Below are 19,255 nucleotides of genomic sequence, written 5' to 3'. Positions count from 1 at the left end.
AGCAGGGCGCATTTGACAAGAGGGCTTACAACTTGGTTACAGAAGTTACAATATACAGAGCATGGAAAAAACAAATTTTCGTAGCTCCACAGGGTGAAGGTAAGGCAGTACAGTACATATACAAAATGGTTACAAAGGTTATAACTGTACGGAGCATGGTAAAAGCGGTTCTCTTAGCTCCACGGGTGAAGGTAAGGCAGTAACGTACATATACAAAATGGTACGCAGACAGCAGGTCATCATATAGCTGACTTTTACAAGATAGCAACTCTTTATCAGGTACAGTACATGTGGTGGGTGCGTGGGGAGAGTGCGAGTTACATAGCATTCTCAATGAGCCATTTTATTGTGTCCTTTCTAAATTTGTTGAACTTTTGGTCAGATCTGAGAGCGTGAGGTAGGGAATTCCACAATTGAGCTGCCCCGACTGGGAAGCTGGACCCTCCAATAGTGGTCAGTTTAAATCTAGGCACTAGAAGGCAGTTGGGACTGACTGTTCTTGTTGGTCTAGTGGAGATTTTTTCTGGTAAAACGTTCTGTTAGGTAACGAGGGGCTTTGTTATTTAAGCATTTGTGGATGAGGGAGGCAGATTTGAGGTTAATTTTTTCCTGGGTAGAGAGCCATTTGTGTTTCCGTCTTATTTCAGAAATATGTACTCTTCTAGGAATACTTAGGGCCGCTCTGAGTGCATTATTTTGGAGCACTTGTATTCTGTTGATAGTTTGTTTAGTTGCCCCTATGTAGAGGGAGTTGCAATAATCTAATTTTGATAGGATAAGCGCTCTGGAGAGGATTAGGCAACTGTCATCTGATAGGAATTGTTTCCCAGCTCGTATTAATTTACATGTATAGGCCGTGGTTGAGGCCAGTGAGTTTACCTATTTGGTGAGGGATAGGGTCGAGTCAAGGTAGAAACCTAGCGTCTTTACTTCTCTGGCGACCTTGATAGTGTTCCCATCAATGATGAATGCTGAGTAATTTGGGTTGAGTTTAGAAATGCGAGCAGCAGTGCCCATGATGATAAGCTCCGTTTTGTCATCGTTCAGGCATAGGCCATGGTTGGCCATCCATGCCTGAACGATGCTATATACTCTGTTCTATTTATGCGCCATGGCCTTTTAGCCAGCACCGCTTTCCGTGCTGGGAATCTATTTTGTCAGTAAATACCTTTGGGCCTGTGAATCCCAGCATGACAAGTGTTGTTGGCAGAAAGGCCACGGCTGGACACTGATTCCAAAGGGACAATTGCTGACTATGATATCACGCTCAAATTGGCGGGGGCGTCACAACACATATATGCTGTACTTAATTTCAAATCATTTGCATTTACTAAAAGAGGGCCCCCGGCAAGAATGACCTCTTTGCCTACCTTCCCCCCCTTGTGTATTTGTGGATGTGTGCAGAGTGTCGCGATTTATGGTGCGCAGTGCTGTGCGACCTGTAGCACTCCAGATGTTTTGGACTGCCGCTGCTATGATCCTTCAATATTGAATATACTGGCTAGGGCTGATGGAGGGTCTACTGCGAAACAGCGGAAGAACCAAAGTTTGCAGACTCCCAAAATAGCGCGATACTTCGAAGTTAACTGCTCCATCCTCCTCGCTCCTTTCTAATGCGACGTTAAAGTATCATTAGGCCCCTTTTAAGGTCAAGGGAGATTCTTAAAAACGAAACAAGTAAGATGGATGAAGCAGGAAGATCTAAGCCACCTTTGGTCCGGGCAGCGCTATAGTGTTTTGCTTTTACATTTGTGGCCTACATTACCTGAACATCTCGGAGGTCCCTGAACTGTCCGGAGCAAGTGATATGGTGCCTGGAAACACATGTGTATAGGTGCCATACAAATGTCCAATGAATAAATATGTAATTGAAGCAGCCCCCTTTTAAGGAGGCAAGGGCTGGGAAAACCAAGAGCCTAGCTGAACATGCACAACCGCCCTGTTCACATTCTGCCAAAGATAACTGTAAAGGAAGGTTTCTGTGTCAGAGATGAGAGATCAAATGTCTTTAATGCTGTGTGAGATGAAAGGGTATCAAACGTCTGCCATGTTGTGTCTCATCTGCTCTTTCTTTTCTACCTCCCCTTCTTGTCATGAAATCCGTTCTGCAGGCTCCTGTTACAGGCGGGCATCGACATCAATCGGCAGACCAAGTCGGGCACGGCGCTGCACGAGGCGTCCCTCTGCGGGAAGACCGAGGTGGTGCGACTCTTGTTGGATGTAAGTCTTTTTACATTGTCTTGTACTTCCGGTATCTGCACACATCAGTGCATTCAACCGCATGTACATGTGATATCAGCTTCTTTAACTCGGACTAGAAATCAATAGGTGCCCCAACGAGTGCTGAAACAATGTTTGGGAGCGTGGCCTGTGAAGCGTCCGCCGCTGCCTAAGTAAATGGGGAACCTTTAAAGGACAGGTGACCTTTGTAACAATAGGAGTGGTTTAGCAGACATGGTTGATTTTTTAAAATAAACTTGTTTATTGATTTTGTTTCATAATAATAAACAAATTAAAAGACAACGTTACATAACATTACTACCATACACATTACAATTCCATAGTATATTCCCCCTTGATGCAAAAACACATCTATCACATTTCCCCCAAAACCAGTCCTTCTCCATCCCATTGTGTGGATTCTTCTTATTTTCGAATGGCTTTTGGACATCCTTTCATTCCCCTGCCCCTTCCCATTTCCCCCAAATTCTCTGATACTTCCCAACCGAAACCCCTATTTCGGTAGGGTATCTCTTCCATACGACATTGCTCCATGCCGATCTTCCAAATCCCCAAAGTATATTTTACTTGGGATCCCCATTTACCCGGGAGGTCTCTCTTGAGCACCATTGCGGCAATAATCAATTTCTCCTCCCACTTGCTCCCTTCACACTCGCCGCTGATATGCAGCAACAATAGTTTGGGATCTTTGGGGCACTGTGTGTCCTAATATTCCTCGTAAATTCACGTTGTCCCCCGAAACTTTCAGACATTCCTAAATCAAGTGAAAGGGGTGCCTATTTGAGACATCTATCAGTGTCTGCATTCTCCCCATCTTGTATAACCTATCTCTTCCGTAATATACTCTGTGATTATTTTATTTTTTTAGCTCACACAGCCTGGGGCATCGAGGCGCTGTTTACAGGAATATGTCTTAGTTGCGTATTTGTAACGCGCTTAATACCCAGAATTTTCTAAGCGCGGACCCGGGGATCGAACCTGTGTTGCTTCGTGGCATCTTGTTTCCAAGGCGAACACATTGCCGCTGAGCTATCCTCACGGGACAGGAGTCTTGAGGATACATTGACTTCCTTTGCTACTACTAATGCTTCCACCCACTCCTCACTCTCCAGGGTTCCTACATCCCTTTCCCAATGATCTTTCAGCTGTGTCAGTGGAGGAGATGTAAAGCTGCTAATGGTGAGGTATAGCTCAGATACCCCGTTCTTTATTAGCTTCTCTGAGAGGAGATTAACTTCCAAGGGCGAGTGATCTGGAAGATCTAGGTTCCCACCAAATTGGGCCATCATGACTTGTATACGCCGTACATACATGACATGGTTGAATTTTCGTACTTGGCATGACAGACAATACAATCTATTTTAAAAGGTCTGTCAAGTGTAACATGATGAACAAGCAGTCTAAAAAGTGACTAAAATAAAATTCAACTATAAAAAAGAAGTCAAAATAGGTGAATGCACGTTCCAACCCCTTAGTTCTTTTTAATTAAATCCATGTTTCTTGTGTATTCATTATATTAAATCATCCTAGTGACAAAAGTTCAATATAATATCTGGCAAAAATCCCTATTTAATATTTTCCCTTCAAAGTATTAACAAATAATTTAACTCTAAAAGTTTTAGATGATGCGATTTGAAACGTGGCTGAGAGGGACATTTAGTAGCAAAGAGAAGTATTGACATTCATCATCTTTTCATTGAATTTGACCATAGGCAAATCAAGTCCGGGAGCCCCTCCCCGACCCAGAGCTATAGATTAATGGCCATTTCTGGACACTTAAGAGTATGAGCCCAGCCTAGACCCGGCCTACTTAAAGCCCCAGCTACTGAAAAAATGGAACCCCTTATGGAGCATTATTTGCCTCTAAATGTGCCCCATAAGGATTTCTCCTCACACTCTCACCTTGGTCCTCCCCTTTATTGCCTGCCCCTTTCCCTTTTTTCTCCCCTGCCTCTGCTGTCCCCCTCTCCTTTTCACCCCTTTCAGGCTTTTCTCTGTTCTTATCCTGCCAGCGGCTGAACCTAGGTCACGTTTCACACGAGTCGCTTAGCTGAAAGAACCCCTTCCAGTTGAAATGAGGCAGACGGTATGTGCTAAATGCTTCATTTCTTTCTGACTGAGCAAATCAGAGAGTCACAAAAGAATGTGCTCTTCTCTTCCATTCAGCAGTGTCCCGAGCGCTGCATTAAAATAACACCGCAAGCTCCTTGCATAACAACCATTGAGCGCAATTATTGATGCCGGCTGCTCTCTGATCGAGCACAGCAGCGTCCTCAACAAGAATGTATTGCAGTGCACTGGGAAGGTTTATACGCAGCAGCAGAAATGTGGAGCACTGGTCTAGTAATCACAGCGCCGGGTTTGCTAGTGAGTAGTTTATATGCTCGCGCGCGCGGCCATCCACTATTATCAACTGCCACCCTGGAACCCCACAAAGTTCTACTTTCTACCTGGCCCTTCTATCACCCGACACAATAGCCATTCCCTTTCGAACTACCTTCTCGCTACAGCAGCAGGGCCCTGAAGAGATCCGACCTATATCATTCAATGCAAGCCGCGCGTAGGCGACATGTGCATCGTCCTGAGGGTTCGAGTGCTTCTGCTGCCAGCTCCACCATCTTGGCTGCTCTGCTGGACCCTTTCCCCTGCACAGCCCCATGGGAAACGCAGGCGACAAGAGAGAATGTTGAAGACATTCAGCAGCAGTTCATTTTATAAAATTAAACTATAACGGAATGTCATCATAAGAAGATAAAAAAGAAATGTGGTAACGAAGCGAATCACATGGAGAATGGAAATTCTTAAATTGAAAGTACTGTGCTCCGAGAGCAAAACATTGGCGCCTAAGTGGACATGGAGGGTGCACATAAACACGCACCCCTCCAAGCCCTAGCAACAGGACTGGGGGAAGTAAGGAGACGCCTCATGAACAGACAAGCCCGCTGCCCCAGGCCCCGGGCCGTACGAAGTACAGCACGATGGAGGGCCTGGGGGGTTAGGTGAAGGGTGGGGGCAGAGAAGGGGTAAAACGCAAGGGGAGGGCAGCCAGGCGGCGCCCCCCCACCATCAGTTGGCAGGGCAATGGTAGCAACACAGGAAAAGGTGCAATGTCAACCAGTGGGGGCCAGGGGAGGGCCGGCCCCCCGCTAGAATAACAAAAGGAATGCAAGTATAAGTATGGCCTCTGGAGAAGGAAGAGGCACATTCAGGAAAGAAGCACACCTCGCTAGGGTAAAGCTTCTTAGATCCTGGAAGGTCGAAGGAATCGTTTTCGTTTACCCCTACAGCCAAACTTGCGTTAGCTGCAGAGGAAGGAAGCGAAGCTGGTGTTCAGACTGCGGACGGCATACACACTCACCTACAACAGCGGTGGGCGGGAAGAGGAGAGACCACGCCGGGTCAGAGATCCAGAGGAGGACCAGCTGGTGGAGCCGCGCCACGTCCCGGAGCCTTGAGAAGGGCGGGATGCGTCATCGTGGCGGTTATCCAAGGCGGTGAGCTGTGCAGCGGGCGTAGAAGCTCGGAGAGCCGGCAGCGCTGCAGACACCAGGGAGATCCACAGACCAAGGTGAGTGACGGCGGGCGTGCGCAAAGCAGAGCACGGAAGGAGGGGCCGGCACGGTCTGTTGCCAGGCGCCCGCAGCAAGAAGCAGAATTCCTGAACGAGGTCAACGAAGGTGCGAGGAGGGGACCAGGTGCAGCCAAGGCGGGGAACAGCGTTTGACACAAGCGGCTAACAGCATATAGAGTTAACGGTAAACCGGAAAAGTCGGAAGAGGGAAGCATTGGGAAAGCATTACTAAAGGGACTTCGAGGGGAAACAATAAACAGCCCTCAGATCCCCAACGTTGCTGAGTACTGTATACTAAATTGTTGAGGACAGCAAAACGTGGAAAGCACGATAAACGGCAGATTTACTCAAAAAGCCACCATAGGATTGAAAGAAACGCCCGGGCCAGGAAAAACACCCAGGTGAAGAATAGAACTAAAAGAGCAACGGCACACGAAAGGAGGAGAAGAATGGCTGACGACAGAGCAAAAAGGGCAAAAGAATTCAGTGAATGGGCCAGGAAAGCAGAACAAGAATTTGGGGTCCAATGGGTTTGTGACATTTTGAGAAAGGAGGAACAGGCAAAGGAAATGTCGCCTTTGCTGATCGAGGAAAGCAGTGGCAGCGAATCAGAAATGGCAAGGGAAGAGGTGCTCCCACAAGGTCAAAAAAGAGGGAGATAAGAGCCCAGGAAATCAACAGAGGAGACGGAGGAGCTCCCAAAGAAGAAGAAAAGAAAAGAAAATAACAAAGGTACAGTAAAAAGTGGTAGCAAAAATAAAAAACGCATTGTTAAAATGTTACGCACCTGGTACGGGTAAGTCGCCCAGAACCAGCGAAAAGGGTAGGGGGGGAGAAACAAGAAGCTCAGGGAAGAATGGGGGGGGCTCAACCACTGAAACAGAAAGCAGTGACGATGATGAGAGAGGCCACTTAAAAGCCTGGGTAAAATGGAAGGGGGTGGTAAGTAAGGGAAAAGAAAAGGGCTCTGGGTTGGAGGGGGCAGGCAAAGGAACAGATAATCCAGCACCATTATCACTAGGTTCCCCGGCGGTCCCAGCACCCCAAGGGGCACCACCGTCCATACCAAGTGCACCAGCAGGGCAAATACCTGCACCACAGGGGGCCCCAGCAGAACCAGTGGCCACGCCGCAGGAGGCTCAAAGGGGGACCCAACAAGGGCAGGTGGAAGTGGGAAACACGACCACAGCATTAAAAGAGGGGGGCTAACCATGACAAAATATGGCAGGCCCACAACGGGGAAAGATGCACAAGGGAGCTCTATGAAAACATTGGCATGGTACATTAATGACAAAGTTAAAGAAAACATTTGGAGAAAGGAGTTTATAGACATTTTCTCACTGCTGGAGTGCCAAAAAAGAGGGCTGAATGTGCCAGTGAAGGACATGAAAGAGGACGAGAAAGGAATATTAAGAAGGGTAACAGTTGAGAGGAGTTTTGAGAACTGGGTATCAGCTTTCCACATACTGTCAACCATTATATTACAAAAATACCCAGAGAATGGAGTGGCATTGGTAGCATACGAACAAAGGGTTTTGAAAGTGTACAAAGCATTTGGTGGGGAAGCATGGAAGGAGTACGACCATGAGTTTAGGAAAGAAATGGACTGCTCCCCGATGTAGAATGGGACGAGGAGAATTATAACTTGTGCATATTTAATGTGTTAAAAGAAAAATGGGACCACAGTTCAGGAGGGCAGCAGAGAAAACCATACTGGCAGAATAATTATAGAAGCAAATACAGGTACAACAACAGGAGATACGACAACAACTTTAGGAGGGCAGGGGAACAGAATTTTCGGAGCAGACAATATGGAGCGCAGTGAGGTTGGCAGAGTGGCATGCCACCAGCAGCCCAGGGGGGTGGCGGGGGAAATACCTGAACACCACAAGCCCCTCCCGCCCAGTGCTGGAAATTTGAAAGCGGGGTTGCATGCAGCTGGGGAAAAAATTGCAAATTCAGCCACAAGTGCGAAAAATATAGCAGGGACCACAGCAGCGCCAAATGCACAAGGGCAACAACAGCTGGAAATAGAAACAGTGAGGGGAAGCGTACTTAGGGGTTAGGGCGAGAAGGGGGTTTCACCTGTGAAGCTGGAAAAAATTGAAAAATGTCTCCAGGCATTCCCAGACCAAGAGGCGGCCACTTTGGTTAGAGAAGGCTTCCAGGAGGGCTTCTCAATTCCATTTACTGGACAGGGATCACGAAACCTACCAAAAAACTTGAAATCAGCCACTGAGAACAAAGGGATCGTGAGTGAAAAGATAAGGAGGGAAATAGAATTAGGTAGAGTTGGGGGGCCTTACAAATCACTGCCATTTCAGGAATACAAATGCTCACCACTGGGGCTAGTACCAAAGAAGGAAAGAGGGGAATTCAGACTCATTCATCACCTCTCTTACCCCCCGGGAGCATCAGTGAATGACGGAATCCCGCAAATGGAAGAGACAGTGTCATACACAGAGTTCGAAGAGGCGGTACAATTGGTCAGAAAGGCAGGCAAGGGGGCATGGATGCCAAAAGCAGACATAAAGTCAGCATTCCGTCTGTTACCTGTAAATAAGGAGTCACAAAAATGGCTGTGCATGCACTGGGAGGGCGGTTTTTTCATCGACAAATGCCTCCCCATGTGATGCGCCATCTCAAGCGTATATTTCGAGAAAGTAAGTTCATTTCTACAGCGGGCACTCACCAAAGAGATGGAGGAGGCCAGGGTGGTCCATTACCTGTACGATTTCCTATTCGTAGGGCCACATGGGTCAGGGCTGTGCAAGAATACCCTAAACAAATTTGTAGAGCTGACAGGAGAATGGGGTTTTCCGCTAGCAGGGGAGAAAACAATGGGACCAACACAGAGAATACAGTTTTTGGGGATAGAAATTGACACAAGGGAGGGAGTATGTTGAAATCCTGGAGGAAAAAGTGGCAGACCTTGTAAAAACAATTGATGAATTGAAGGGAAGGAACAAGGCCACAGTGAAGGAGTTGCAGGCATTGGCAGGAAAGCTAAACTTTGCAGGAAGGGTAATACCGCAAGGAAGAATTTTTCAGATGATCATAGAGCTGAGGACAAGAGGAGCCAGGATGGGGCATCACAGGGTTAGAATAGGGGGGGAATCAAGAAGGACATGGAAGTCTGGGGGGCTTTTTTGAAATCATTCAATGGTTCGGTTATCTGGCGCTCGCCTATCGACCAAGAGGGAAGGAGAGTGTTGTTCACGGACGCAGCAGGGGCATTTGGATTTGAGGCAATGCTAGGTGTGGAATGGTGCGCAGAGAAATGGACACGGGCATGGCAGGAAATAGAATGGACAAAGAATATTACACTGCTGGAACTATTTCCAATATGGGTGGCATTATGTGCTTGTGGGGGTTGAACTGAACAACAAGGAGGTGGCGGTATGGTCAGACAACATGGCGGTGGTGCAGGTAGTGAATAAAGGGAGTGCATCATGCCCACTGGTGTTGGAACTAATGAGAGCCATCACGTTGGAGTGTTTGAAAAACAATGTATGCATAAGAGCTAGGCACATATCCAGCGAAGCGAATGTAGTAGCTGACGCCTTGTCTCGTTTTCAGTGGGACAGGTTCAGGGTACTGAGGCCGGACGCCAGAGAGGAAAAGACGCCCACGCCAGGAAAGGCATGGGTTCCACTAATGGCGCTGGAGGAGAAGGAAAGGTTAGCCAGGAGGCTGACTGGAAAGTCCAGGAAAGAGCACAGGAACCAGAACGGGTCATAGAGAACCTCGCCCGGAACGCCCTAACTTACAAAACGGGTAAGCAATACGAAAAACACTTGCAGAATATGCTGGGTGAAACAGTAGTACAAGATGTGGGAAAGGTTACGACAACGAAAATGTGCAAATTCTTGGAGGGTGCATTCACAAAAGAGAAAAGGAAGAGCTGGGCGGCGGCACATTTAGCTGCAGTGGCATACGTCACAAAGATGTGGCCAACCCAACAGACAGTCCTTTAATAAAGTATGCAATGAAGGGATGGGCAAGGTTGGAAGGGAAAAAGCCAGATAGTAGGAGGCCTCTAAATTTTGTTAAACTGGTGGTGTTATTGTAGACGCTGCAGGACACATGCTGCAGCGCTTATAAAACAGCACTCTTCAGGGCAGCTTTTGCCCTGGCATGCTATGGGGCGTTCAGAATAGGGGAACTGGTAGCCCGAACCACAGTGGCAGGGGATGGCCTGGCACGAGTGGATGTCAGTATTGGGACGAAAGGTATGACGCTGCTTCTAAGAAAATCTAAAACCGACTAGGCGGGAAAGGGGAGAGCGATAGAGCTCAACTGCATCAGAGAGAAGGACGACTGTCCCAGGTGCATCACGCAGGCATTTCTCGACAAGTGGCCAAACATTGGAGGTCAACTCCTGATACATAGGGACGACACGGACGGCACAACTCTCAGCAGATATCAATTCCAAGCGGTAATGAAAAAAGCCGTAGCTTTTGGGTGGGATCCAGCAGGGTGGGATCCGGCAGAATTTGGAACCCAGTCCTTTAGGATAGGGGCAGCCACGTCAGCATGGGCAGGGGGCATGGGAGCAAAAGGTGTCAAGAAAATTGGGGGGTGGAGGTCAAACTGTTTCAAAAGATATGTAAGAGAGGAACTAATGTAACCTCGCCCCCGCAGATACGGGCCCCTACAAACCGGCGTGGATCGTGGGGCACTCGTTTGTGACTCGAGCAGGCCGGTGGATCGAGGAAATTAAGCAGGGACTCCATTTCTCCAGGACAATCACAGTGTGGTAGAGCCTACCGGGGATGCACTTGGAGGATATACACGACAGGCTATCAGACTTAATTGGCTTCAGAGATCCCCCAGAATACCTAGTCTACACCTCGGGGGCAACAACCTGGTCAGCACAAGCAGGGGGCAGCTGCAAAGGGGCAGTTGTGAATCACTACATGACATAGCACACTGCTGGTGGGGAACTGAGATCTTTATGTCAGAAATGATAACCCGCAGAATTTGGTACGGGGCACATCGTAGATAGGCCGTGGAAACAGCAAGGAGGAAGCTGAACAAAACGGTGGAAAAATACTGCAAGAGCAGAGGGCTACATTTTATAAGGCACAGGCTTGCTCAGAGCAACCCTGATATGTTCCATCAAGACGGGGTGCACCTGTCCAACAAAGGGATAGGGTGTTTACAGACAACATTTTTAGGGCACTGGAACAACGGGGATGTAAGTAGGGGTACTTTTGGAGGGAACCTGAGCGGCCAGGGCAGCACTCACTCAGGTGTGGCGGCACGTGTCCAGGAGCCGATGCCCGAGGGAACCACAGACTTGCCAAAAGGGAGCATGGCATCTGCAACCCTGGACACGGTGTGCCCAAAAGCACACTTGTTTGCTATAGGTTTGGTGTTGTGTAATTTCTGTAGATAACAAATAAATGTCTACGGCCAATATTTTGTCCACAAACAAAACTGTCTGTATTCATTCCAAAATAGGAGGTAAGAAACAGGAGCCTGGGGAGGCCCACATTACTCAGCCTATGCCCCAGGCCCCGGGCCATACGAAGTACGGCACAATGGAGGGCCTGGGGGGTTAGGTGAAGGGTGGGGGCAGAGGAGCCGATGCCCGAGGGAACCATAGACTTGCCAAAAGGGAGCATGGCATCTGCAACCCTGGAAACAGTGTGCCCAAAAGCACACTTGTTTGCTATAAGTTTGGTGTTGTGTAATTTCTGTAGATTCCCTATTCATGCAGATACTGAATCAGCACTGGTTGCTGAGCGCCCCCATGGCAACTTCATCAGCCTGAAATGCACCCCGGCCAGCAACTGGGATCAAAAGATGTCTCTGAACAACTCAGCCGTTTTCAAGCCCACAATACAATTCTTCACAATGCGTTAAAAGGCACTGCCAGGGTGGCACCAACTCATACTGGTTGGGGGCACTTCCCGAGCTTGCCCACACCTGCCACTCACAGTGGCATTCCACTTCTGGGAGAGCCAGTCTTGCAGATGATATTAGTTCATCGATGAATATGCCTACCCCTATCCTAGAAAGGTGCACCCCATCTTTTTGGAACATGTGATGGCCCTTATTCAGCCCATGAGGTACACTCCCCAAAAGCCTGTGACTAGATGTGAGCTGGGACATTTCATTGTTTGGTTTTCATGCTGACACGTTCAGTGACGCTCTTGCAAATCTTTTCCCCCCAGTATCACCTTGGGATCGTGTGTGGCCATGCCGCAGTCACTTCAGGGAACAACGGCAGCTCGCCTATAAGGTATTCCTGCAAGAGCTGCCACCGCAGAGATGTCAAATCATTTCCACCCAAGTACACAGCGGCGTAACCTGGGACTGGAATTCTCCTTGCATCTCGAGCTTCTGTGACTGCATCCCATAGTTGGGGCCGTCCCATTTCCATGCCTCCATTCCAGAAGAGTGTCAACCCTTGTACAGCTCTTCTCGTTCATGCCTCTCTTCCAGCATATGTTATATTGGCCACCAATCAAAAGAATGCCCCGTCAACAACACCACCCAACAACACACCATCCTATTAAAGTAATTCCACAAATCACATGGCTCAACATTTCTTCATTAACAGTCTGCTATTTCCTAAATGAACCCCAGTCTTAGATAATGCTGGAAAACAATTGGATACTATATTCTTGGCCTGCTCCATTTCCATCTCTACCAGACACTGATGTACCATCCTGTATCCAGAAGGAATGTTAAGAAAAACCTTCCTCCACAAAAACAGCAACCTTCAGAGCCCTGCTAAAAATCCTCTTAAATTGAAGCTATGATTCAGGTGGGCCCTCTTCATTCATGAGATAAGAACCATCATTGGGTCTTATAGACAGAAATTCTATCACTGCCCCAAATGGGAAGATTTGCTGGCCAGAGAGAGGCAAGTTAATCTGCACTCTTTTCCGATCTTTTTTTTTTACATCTGCAGAATTATCGCCCCTAGTCTTCCTCGGGCCTGTATATCCTCGTCCTGGATTCCCTCTCTTAAAATCCGAGAGCAGTTCTCCAATGCAGAAAGCCCTCTAGAAAGCTAATGCCCTAACCCAAAGAAATTCTACCCTAACTATGCAAGCCTCATATAAGGCTTATACAATCCCTGTCAGCTGTGCCACATCATGCGGTCTTCTTCATTTTACCCCAGCCTGACAGGGCTAACCTTACTAAGAAATTATTTAGTATCCAGAAATCTATCAATTTCACAGGGGATGCTGACCCACGAGTGCACTGCGGAACTCAACTCATCTCCCCATTTTGTGGCCAACTGTGCTCGGCATGCCTAAATCCCAGCACAATCTCTGAGACTTCTCGTGCTAGACGGCAGTGCCCGATGATGGTATCATCACAGCATCTGGCACCTGTACCGCAGAGAACATTCTCTTCCCTTAAGGCTCACACCAGTGCATCCCAACATCACTGCACCTGCGTACTAGGAAAACCCCAGAGCTTTATTTATTGTCTCCAATGGCTTGCGCTCAATTATGCCAAAAGAACATGTAAAGCCTATTCAACAAACTGCTGGTCTGGCCTGAAACATTGGGTCAGAATTACCCGCTCAGTAGTAGCATTGATATACTGAGTCAGCAGCAGCACTTTGATTGGTGCGCCAGAAGCCTAGCTTCCATATCACTAGCTCATCAAAGGACCTTAAACACTGTGTAGGTATTATCATGCTGATCAGAGGGCTTTGTGAACAGTGTCAACATCCCAAGACTATACTGAGGGTTGGCATTGCGGTAGTGGAGACCAGGGATGGGTGGAGAGCGGTAATCGAGTGCTTTTTTGGGAGATCAGCACTATATGAATGATGTACGGAAGCATACATGGCAACATGTAATGTTCCCCCACCGCACCCGCAGATCACCTCAGCCATTTCTTAAATCAAGCAAGATATTTTTGACCAAAGTGATTCTTCTAACATTGAGGGGCACGCATTAAAAACAGTTTCTCACTCCTAATGAATTCATGACATGGATAGGATTTGAGTACGATTCCATATTTGATGGGAAGTTCCTCCAAAGATAACTTTAAGGAAACATGAAAGTCTTATTTAGGGTGTTTGCGTGTTCGACTTTTTCCAATAATCAATAAAAATAACAATCAATAAAAATAAATGAAATTGAAGGTGTCCTGTCTTTTGCTGAATATAAGCTATGAACAACTTTAACATTGTATTAAAAAATAATCCACTTCTGATCGTGAGCAGTAGGATTTAGAGTAGTTGTAGAGGGGATGGTGCTTGGAGTGTGGGCTTTGCCAACCTCCCCCCCATGTTGAAAGTATAGCTTTATGTAAAGAAATAGATCATACAAAAAAAGGGGTGCTAAGTTAGGCCTCGGATGTACGGGAGGGGGGAACGGGTGGAAGCTTCCATCTGTATTAATAAATTAATATTAAAACAGTAGCTTTCTTTTGTAAAGAAAAAAAAATACATTTGACCAGAATGTCCTCATATCAAATAGACAAACCATGTACAATTATATATATATATTCAGTGAAAAACTTTGTTAAAGGGACGTTATGGTTAGGTTGCACTAATAAAAACATATGAAATGAAACTTTGTAAAAGGGACGTTATGATTACAAGTAAAACCGAAACCCCCCAGAAATTCACCAGTTATGGTAAACTAAGCAACCATAACTCGTGCCACCACTGTGCACTACCAAGAGGAGGACCTACACAACGAAAGAAGTGCAATACTTCAAAAGACAATGAAGAGGACCAGGAAGATGAGGTAGAGGAAGTGCCTACCTCTAGCACCCAGAGGGAATCATGGGTGTGACAGTTCTTTACCACAGTTGGGAATGTACCAAAGTCTAAAGCTACCAAAGTGAAATGCGCTGAGTGCAACTCAATTGCGGACTACCTGGACAGTACCTCCATGCACCACAACACCAAATCCAACCACTGCAATGCTCTCAGAAAGTCTGTTCCTTTCTTAGGAAGTAGTAGGCTGTCTTCCTCTACCTCATCTTCCTCAACCAATACTGTAACCACACAGCCTACGTCTGTGGGACACAAAACCCCACCAGCTACCTTGCAAGTTATAAAAGAGGCTGTTGATACATATCCTTCAAAGACAACAGTCCTCTGTATATACTGCAACACACCATTCTGCAGCGTGGAGCAATTTCGAAATTGCTTTTGAAGCTGTAATCAAGGAGCATGAGAAACACTGCTCCCTACCTTAGATGTAACACATGTGCAACATTTTCCTCTGGACACCTGCCCCTCCATATTTGTGTTTGTTTCCCCTTCCCGCATTTCGCTCTCCTGCAAAAAAAAAGAAAAAGACATAAAAAAGGTTCCTTAGAACTAAAAAAAAGCTTATAGACTCAACCTACTTTACATTTTTCAGTGAAGTATTTAGATTCAGTAAGATTCTCCAACATTCACTTTAGCATTTTCTACAATGCTAATGAAAATAATGGACAATTCTATACTAGAGAAAAAGAAAAAAGCACAGAAACTTTCTGTCTGAAATTCTTCTCTCCAGTATATAATAAACACCATAATCCATTCCCTTTATCACTATTGACAGTCTCCGCATTCCCCTGTCTAACCCATGCCTTATTAGAAAACCCAGATTGCACATGCACACCATCACACCAAACAGCCATTCTACTCTTTTTACTGTTATGTTAGTAACACTCCCTCATTGCCTGCTTTAAACCATTCACACATATATCCATCAATCACTTAAAAAAACTCTACATATAGCCTATCAACATATTACACTTCCACCCAACAACTGCCAGTTAACAATGTTCTACAAATCTTTTGCATCTGCATTAACCATACTTATACCAAAAAAATATACATAGTGCTCCTATAAATGTACATATGGATTGTGCAGTGAGAGAACTCCCTAACTAAAATGGGCCGTACAGATGGACAAGTGCTCATGGGAACCCAGGAGGAAAGTGCCAAGGGATGCCAAGGTAGGAGGCCACTAGCTAACTGCGGTGGCACAGAAGTTCCAAGGGTGGGGTACATCTTAACCGTAACATCCATTTAACAAAGTTTTTTCTGTCAATTGAATAGGTTTTTATAAGTGAAAATGTTTCATAATGTTACATCACTATATATGTTATAAATAATTCCTCTTTTAACATATATTAAACAACTATAAACCTCCTTTAACAAACATATTTTTTTCAATACATACTTATGTGTATTGTTATCAGCAGCGCATGCTGGAGATGCAAGTCATTGTTCAATTGCCTATCGCATGAGGCTCACCCATGACCCCAGCCCCACCAAACCACCCCGTTATCCGCTGCACCTACCCAGCATCCTAGTTCAGTGTCCACTATACCCTCATAATGTAACCAATGGCCAGTCTCCACAATTCATGGGGCATGCAGCATACCCCAATAGGCAAATTATAGTAGCCATTTATCCTTGCCAAGGGTCAGGCCCACTGCCCACAGCAGAAAAATTATATCACTATTTTTTGTACTTACGTTTCGATAACAAACACAGGACACATTTCCAAAAGCATCCTTTCAGTTCCTTGCTGATGCTCCTCGTGCAATTTTGCTGCAATCCCGTACAGCACTAAAGGCTTCAGTCGCAAACAAATTTGTTTTTCCCATTTAACCCTAATACTTTGCCCATGCCGCCTCCACCAATAAGTAAATCAGAGTAGGCATTCGTCTTTGCCGAGGGCCAGGCCCGTTGTCCATGCACCAAACTTATATCACTATTTGGTGTGCCACTGCCCAGAGCAGAAAAGTGATATCACAATTTTGTGTACTTTTGTTTCAACACTTTCAAAAAAATGAAACACAGGACAGATTTGCAAAAGCATCTTTTCAGGTACTTGTTGATGCTCCTCGTGCATGTTTACTGCAATCCCCTCCAGCACTCCGGGCTACAGCCGCAAGCAGAATATTTTTTGCCATTTAAACCTAGAGCATCGGCCATGCTGCACGCCCCAATAAGTAAATCAAAGTAGCCATTCGTTGTTGCCCAGGTCTAGGCCCATTGTCCAAGCACCACACTTATATCACTATTTTTCTGCTTACATTTGGACACTATGGAAAGATAAAACACAAAACAGATTTGCAAAAGCATGCTTTCAGATTCTTACTTTGATGCTGCTTGCACAATGTTTGTTGTAATTCAGTACAGCACTTCAGGCTGTAGTCGCAAGCAAAAATATTTTTTACCATTCAAACCTAGGGCTTCGGCCATGCTGCATGCCCCAATAATCAAATCAGAGTACATGATTATCAAGTAATTGCAGGGCGGTACAATGGGTAGATCACTAGTACTTTAAACGGATTACCCTGCTGCTAGTGATGGGGTTATTTTGTGAAGATGCCCTTCCTTCTTCAAGTGTTAGTTTTCGAATAGGAGGGTGAGCCCTGTTCACCTTAGCGTTGGGTAATTCAATAAATAACTATTGTCATTATAAAGCAGTTTTGAAAACCATTGTTGGTTCTATATTTCTTGTTACAAGTCAGCCGACATGTGTTTCTCAATGCGCGTGGATTGTGGGCCAGTCATTGCTGTGAGGTCGTGGAAATGAGTCTGGTATGCAATCCCAATATCTTCTCCCGCTATGGTCGCGAATAAGGGTGGTTATTGATTTGAAGGGGTGTCTTGGTGACCACGTGAAAACCTCGTTCGGCTTCCTCAGTAATTATCTGCTGATTAGCATTGTCTCGCAGTGTATGCAGCAGTAGTCACTGCAATCTGTTGATGCAATCCTGTGCAGCACTTCGAGCTGCAGCCACGGACAGACTTTTAAAATCCCATTTAAACCTGTCACAATTTTGAAAAACTTGACCACATGGCCACTCTCTGGTGGCCATGCCCACTTTAACCCCATTGCCAGTCCCTCATGGTCATGGCCAGTAGCCAGATTGTCTGGACATGACTCAGACAATCTGGCCACTCCCCATGGCAACAGTCCATGACTCGTACAATCTGGCCACTGTCCATGGCCACAGGCAGTCACCAAAAGTATATCACTATTTTTTGTACCTACATTATGACACTTTACAGGAAATAAAAAATGGACACATTTGCAAAACCATGCTTTCAGGTCCTTGCCAATGCTCCTTGCACAAATTTGCTGCAAATCCATCCATGTTTTATTTTTTGAAAAGTGTAAAAATATACGTACATAAAATAGCCATATAACTTAGTTCCCACTTGACAAAATCCATTCAGCCTTTGCACAAACATTCAAGGTTGGATCTATAATGTTTCTAAAATCTTTTGTACACATTCGTCAAACGGCAACAATGTTATAAACCATCGAAAAATGTTCAAACCCCCCCTCTAATTTTGCCCCCTCTTCACAAAATGCACCCAAACTTTGCAAAAACATTCCAATCTGGGTCTTAAATCGTTTTTCAAACATTTGTGCAGATTTGTGAAACAGAACCAAATTTATAAGCCTTTCATATATTTTAGGACCCCCCTCTAATTTTGTTCCCTCTTGGCAAAACAGCACCAAACTTTGTAGAACCCTTCAAGGCACGATCTAGAATGACATGCTTTTTCATTCAGTGGTGCCAAAGTTATAAGCCACGCAAAATCTTCTTTTCACCAGCCCTGTAATGTTAAAATATGTATGGATGCCACCGAACATCTGAGATGTTCACGAAATCACAGGGCTGCCCCCAAACTGTTTGCGGACTTCAAAGGTGGAAAACCACCCGTTATTTTGGATTTTTAAGGCCATATCCCATCCCATCCCATCCTCATCACCCATCACCTCCCCAGAGACTGTCTCATTAGTTTGACAAGTGCAATGTTTTGTTTTTTAATATGTTTTCCCGGCAATATCCGCGGACAACGGTGGCTATTAGTGAATCCAACATGGTGACCGTTTCTAAATATCTGACACAGCTCATGTTTTTCACCATCCAATCAGCAGATATCACTAATTTGTTGTTGCCTAATTTTTGGCAGTTTAAAAAAATGACTGGACGGATTTACACCAAATTTACAAAAGCACGCCACAAATTTGGTGAAAATCCATCCAGCGTTTTGGGTTGAGCAACTTAACCAACATAACTTAACCATAACTACACACCAGCTACCGCAGGCCATGTAATAAAAATATATATATATATATATATATGTAGAAAAAAAGGACTGGAAACCAATCAGATTTACATCGGCACTCCGGCTGTGATCGAAGTGAAAGGCTGGATGTCTTCAATAAATCCACACGCAGACTTGTATTCCGTGCAGTCAAAGTGTCCTTTATTGTTTAAGATACATGGACAAAGGAGGCAGCAACGGTCCTAGGTGCAAGAAGGAACGACGCGTTTCACCCTACTCGGGCTTCGTCAGGTAAGTGACATAGAGAGAGGACTCTGGTATTATATAGACAAGTATATGAGTCCTTTTTCAATGTTTTGCACTAAGATAAGGTAACAAGTAGTAGGCAAAAATGCAGCCATGTTGGAACCTACATAACAACA

The 19,255-nt window shown here is 45.7% G+C and overlaps 1 protein-coding gene across 6 annotated transcripts in view; it reads left to right on the top strand.

The window, feature by feature from the left end:
• The window catches only part of CASKIN1 (CASK interacting protein 1), a 1,401,469-nt gene that overhangs the window by 823,406 nt on the left and 558,808 nt on the right, over positions 1 to 19,255 (top strand). For all 6 annotated transcript variants that reach the window (XM_069647339.1, XM_069647342.1, XM_069647341.1 and 3 more), the window contains exon 7: positions 2,112 to 2,220. In XM_069647339.1, coding sequence (XP_069503440.1) covers positions 2,112 to 2,220 — 109 coding nt within the window. The remainder of the gene's footprint in view (positions 1 to 2,111; positions 2,221 to 19,255) is intronic.

This window comes from Ambystoma mexicanum, chromosome 2q, assembly GCF_040938575.1.
Source record: "Ambystoma mexicanum isolate Mex_15411 chromosome 2q, UKY_AmexF1_1, whole genome shotgun sequence".
NCBI classification, from domain to species: Eukaryota; Metazoa; Chordata; class Amphibia; order Caudata; family Ambystomatidae; genus Ambystoma; species Ambystoma mexicanum.
This window is presented reverse-complemented; position numbering and strand designations above follow the sequence as displayed.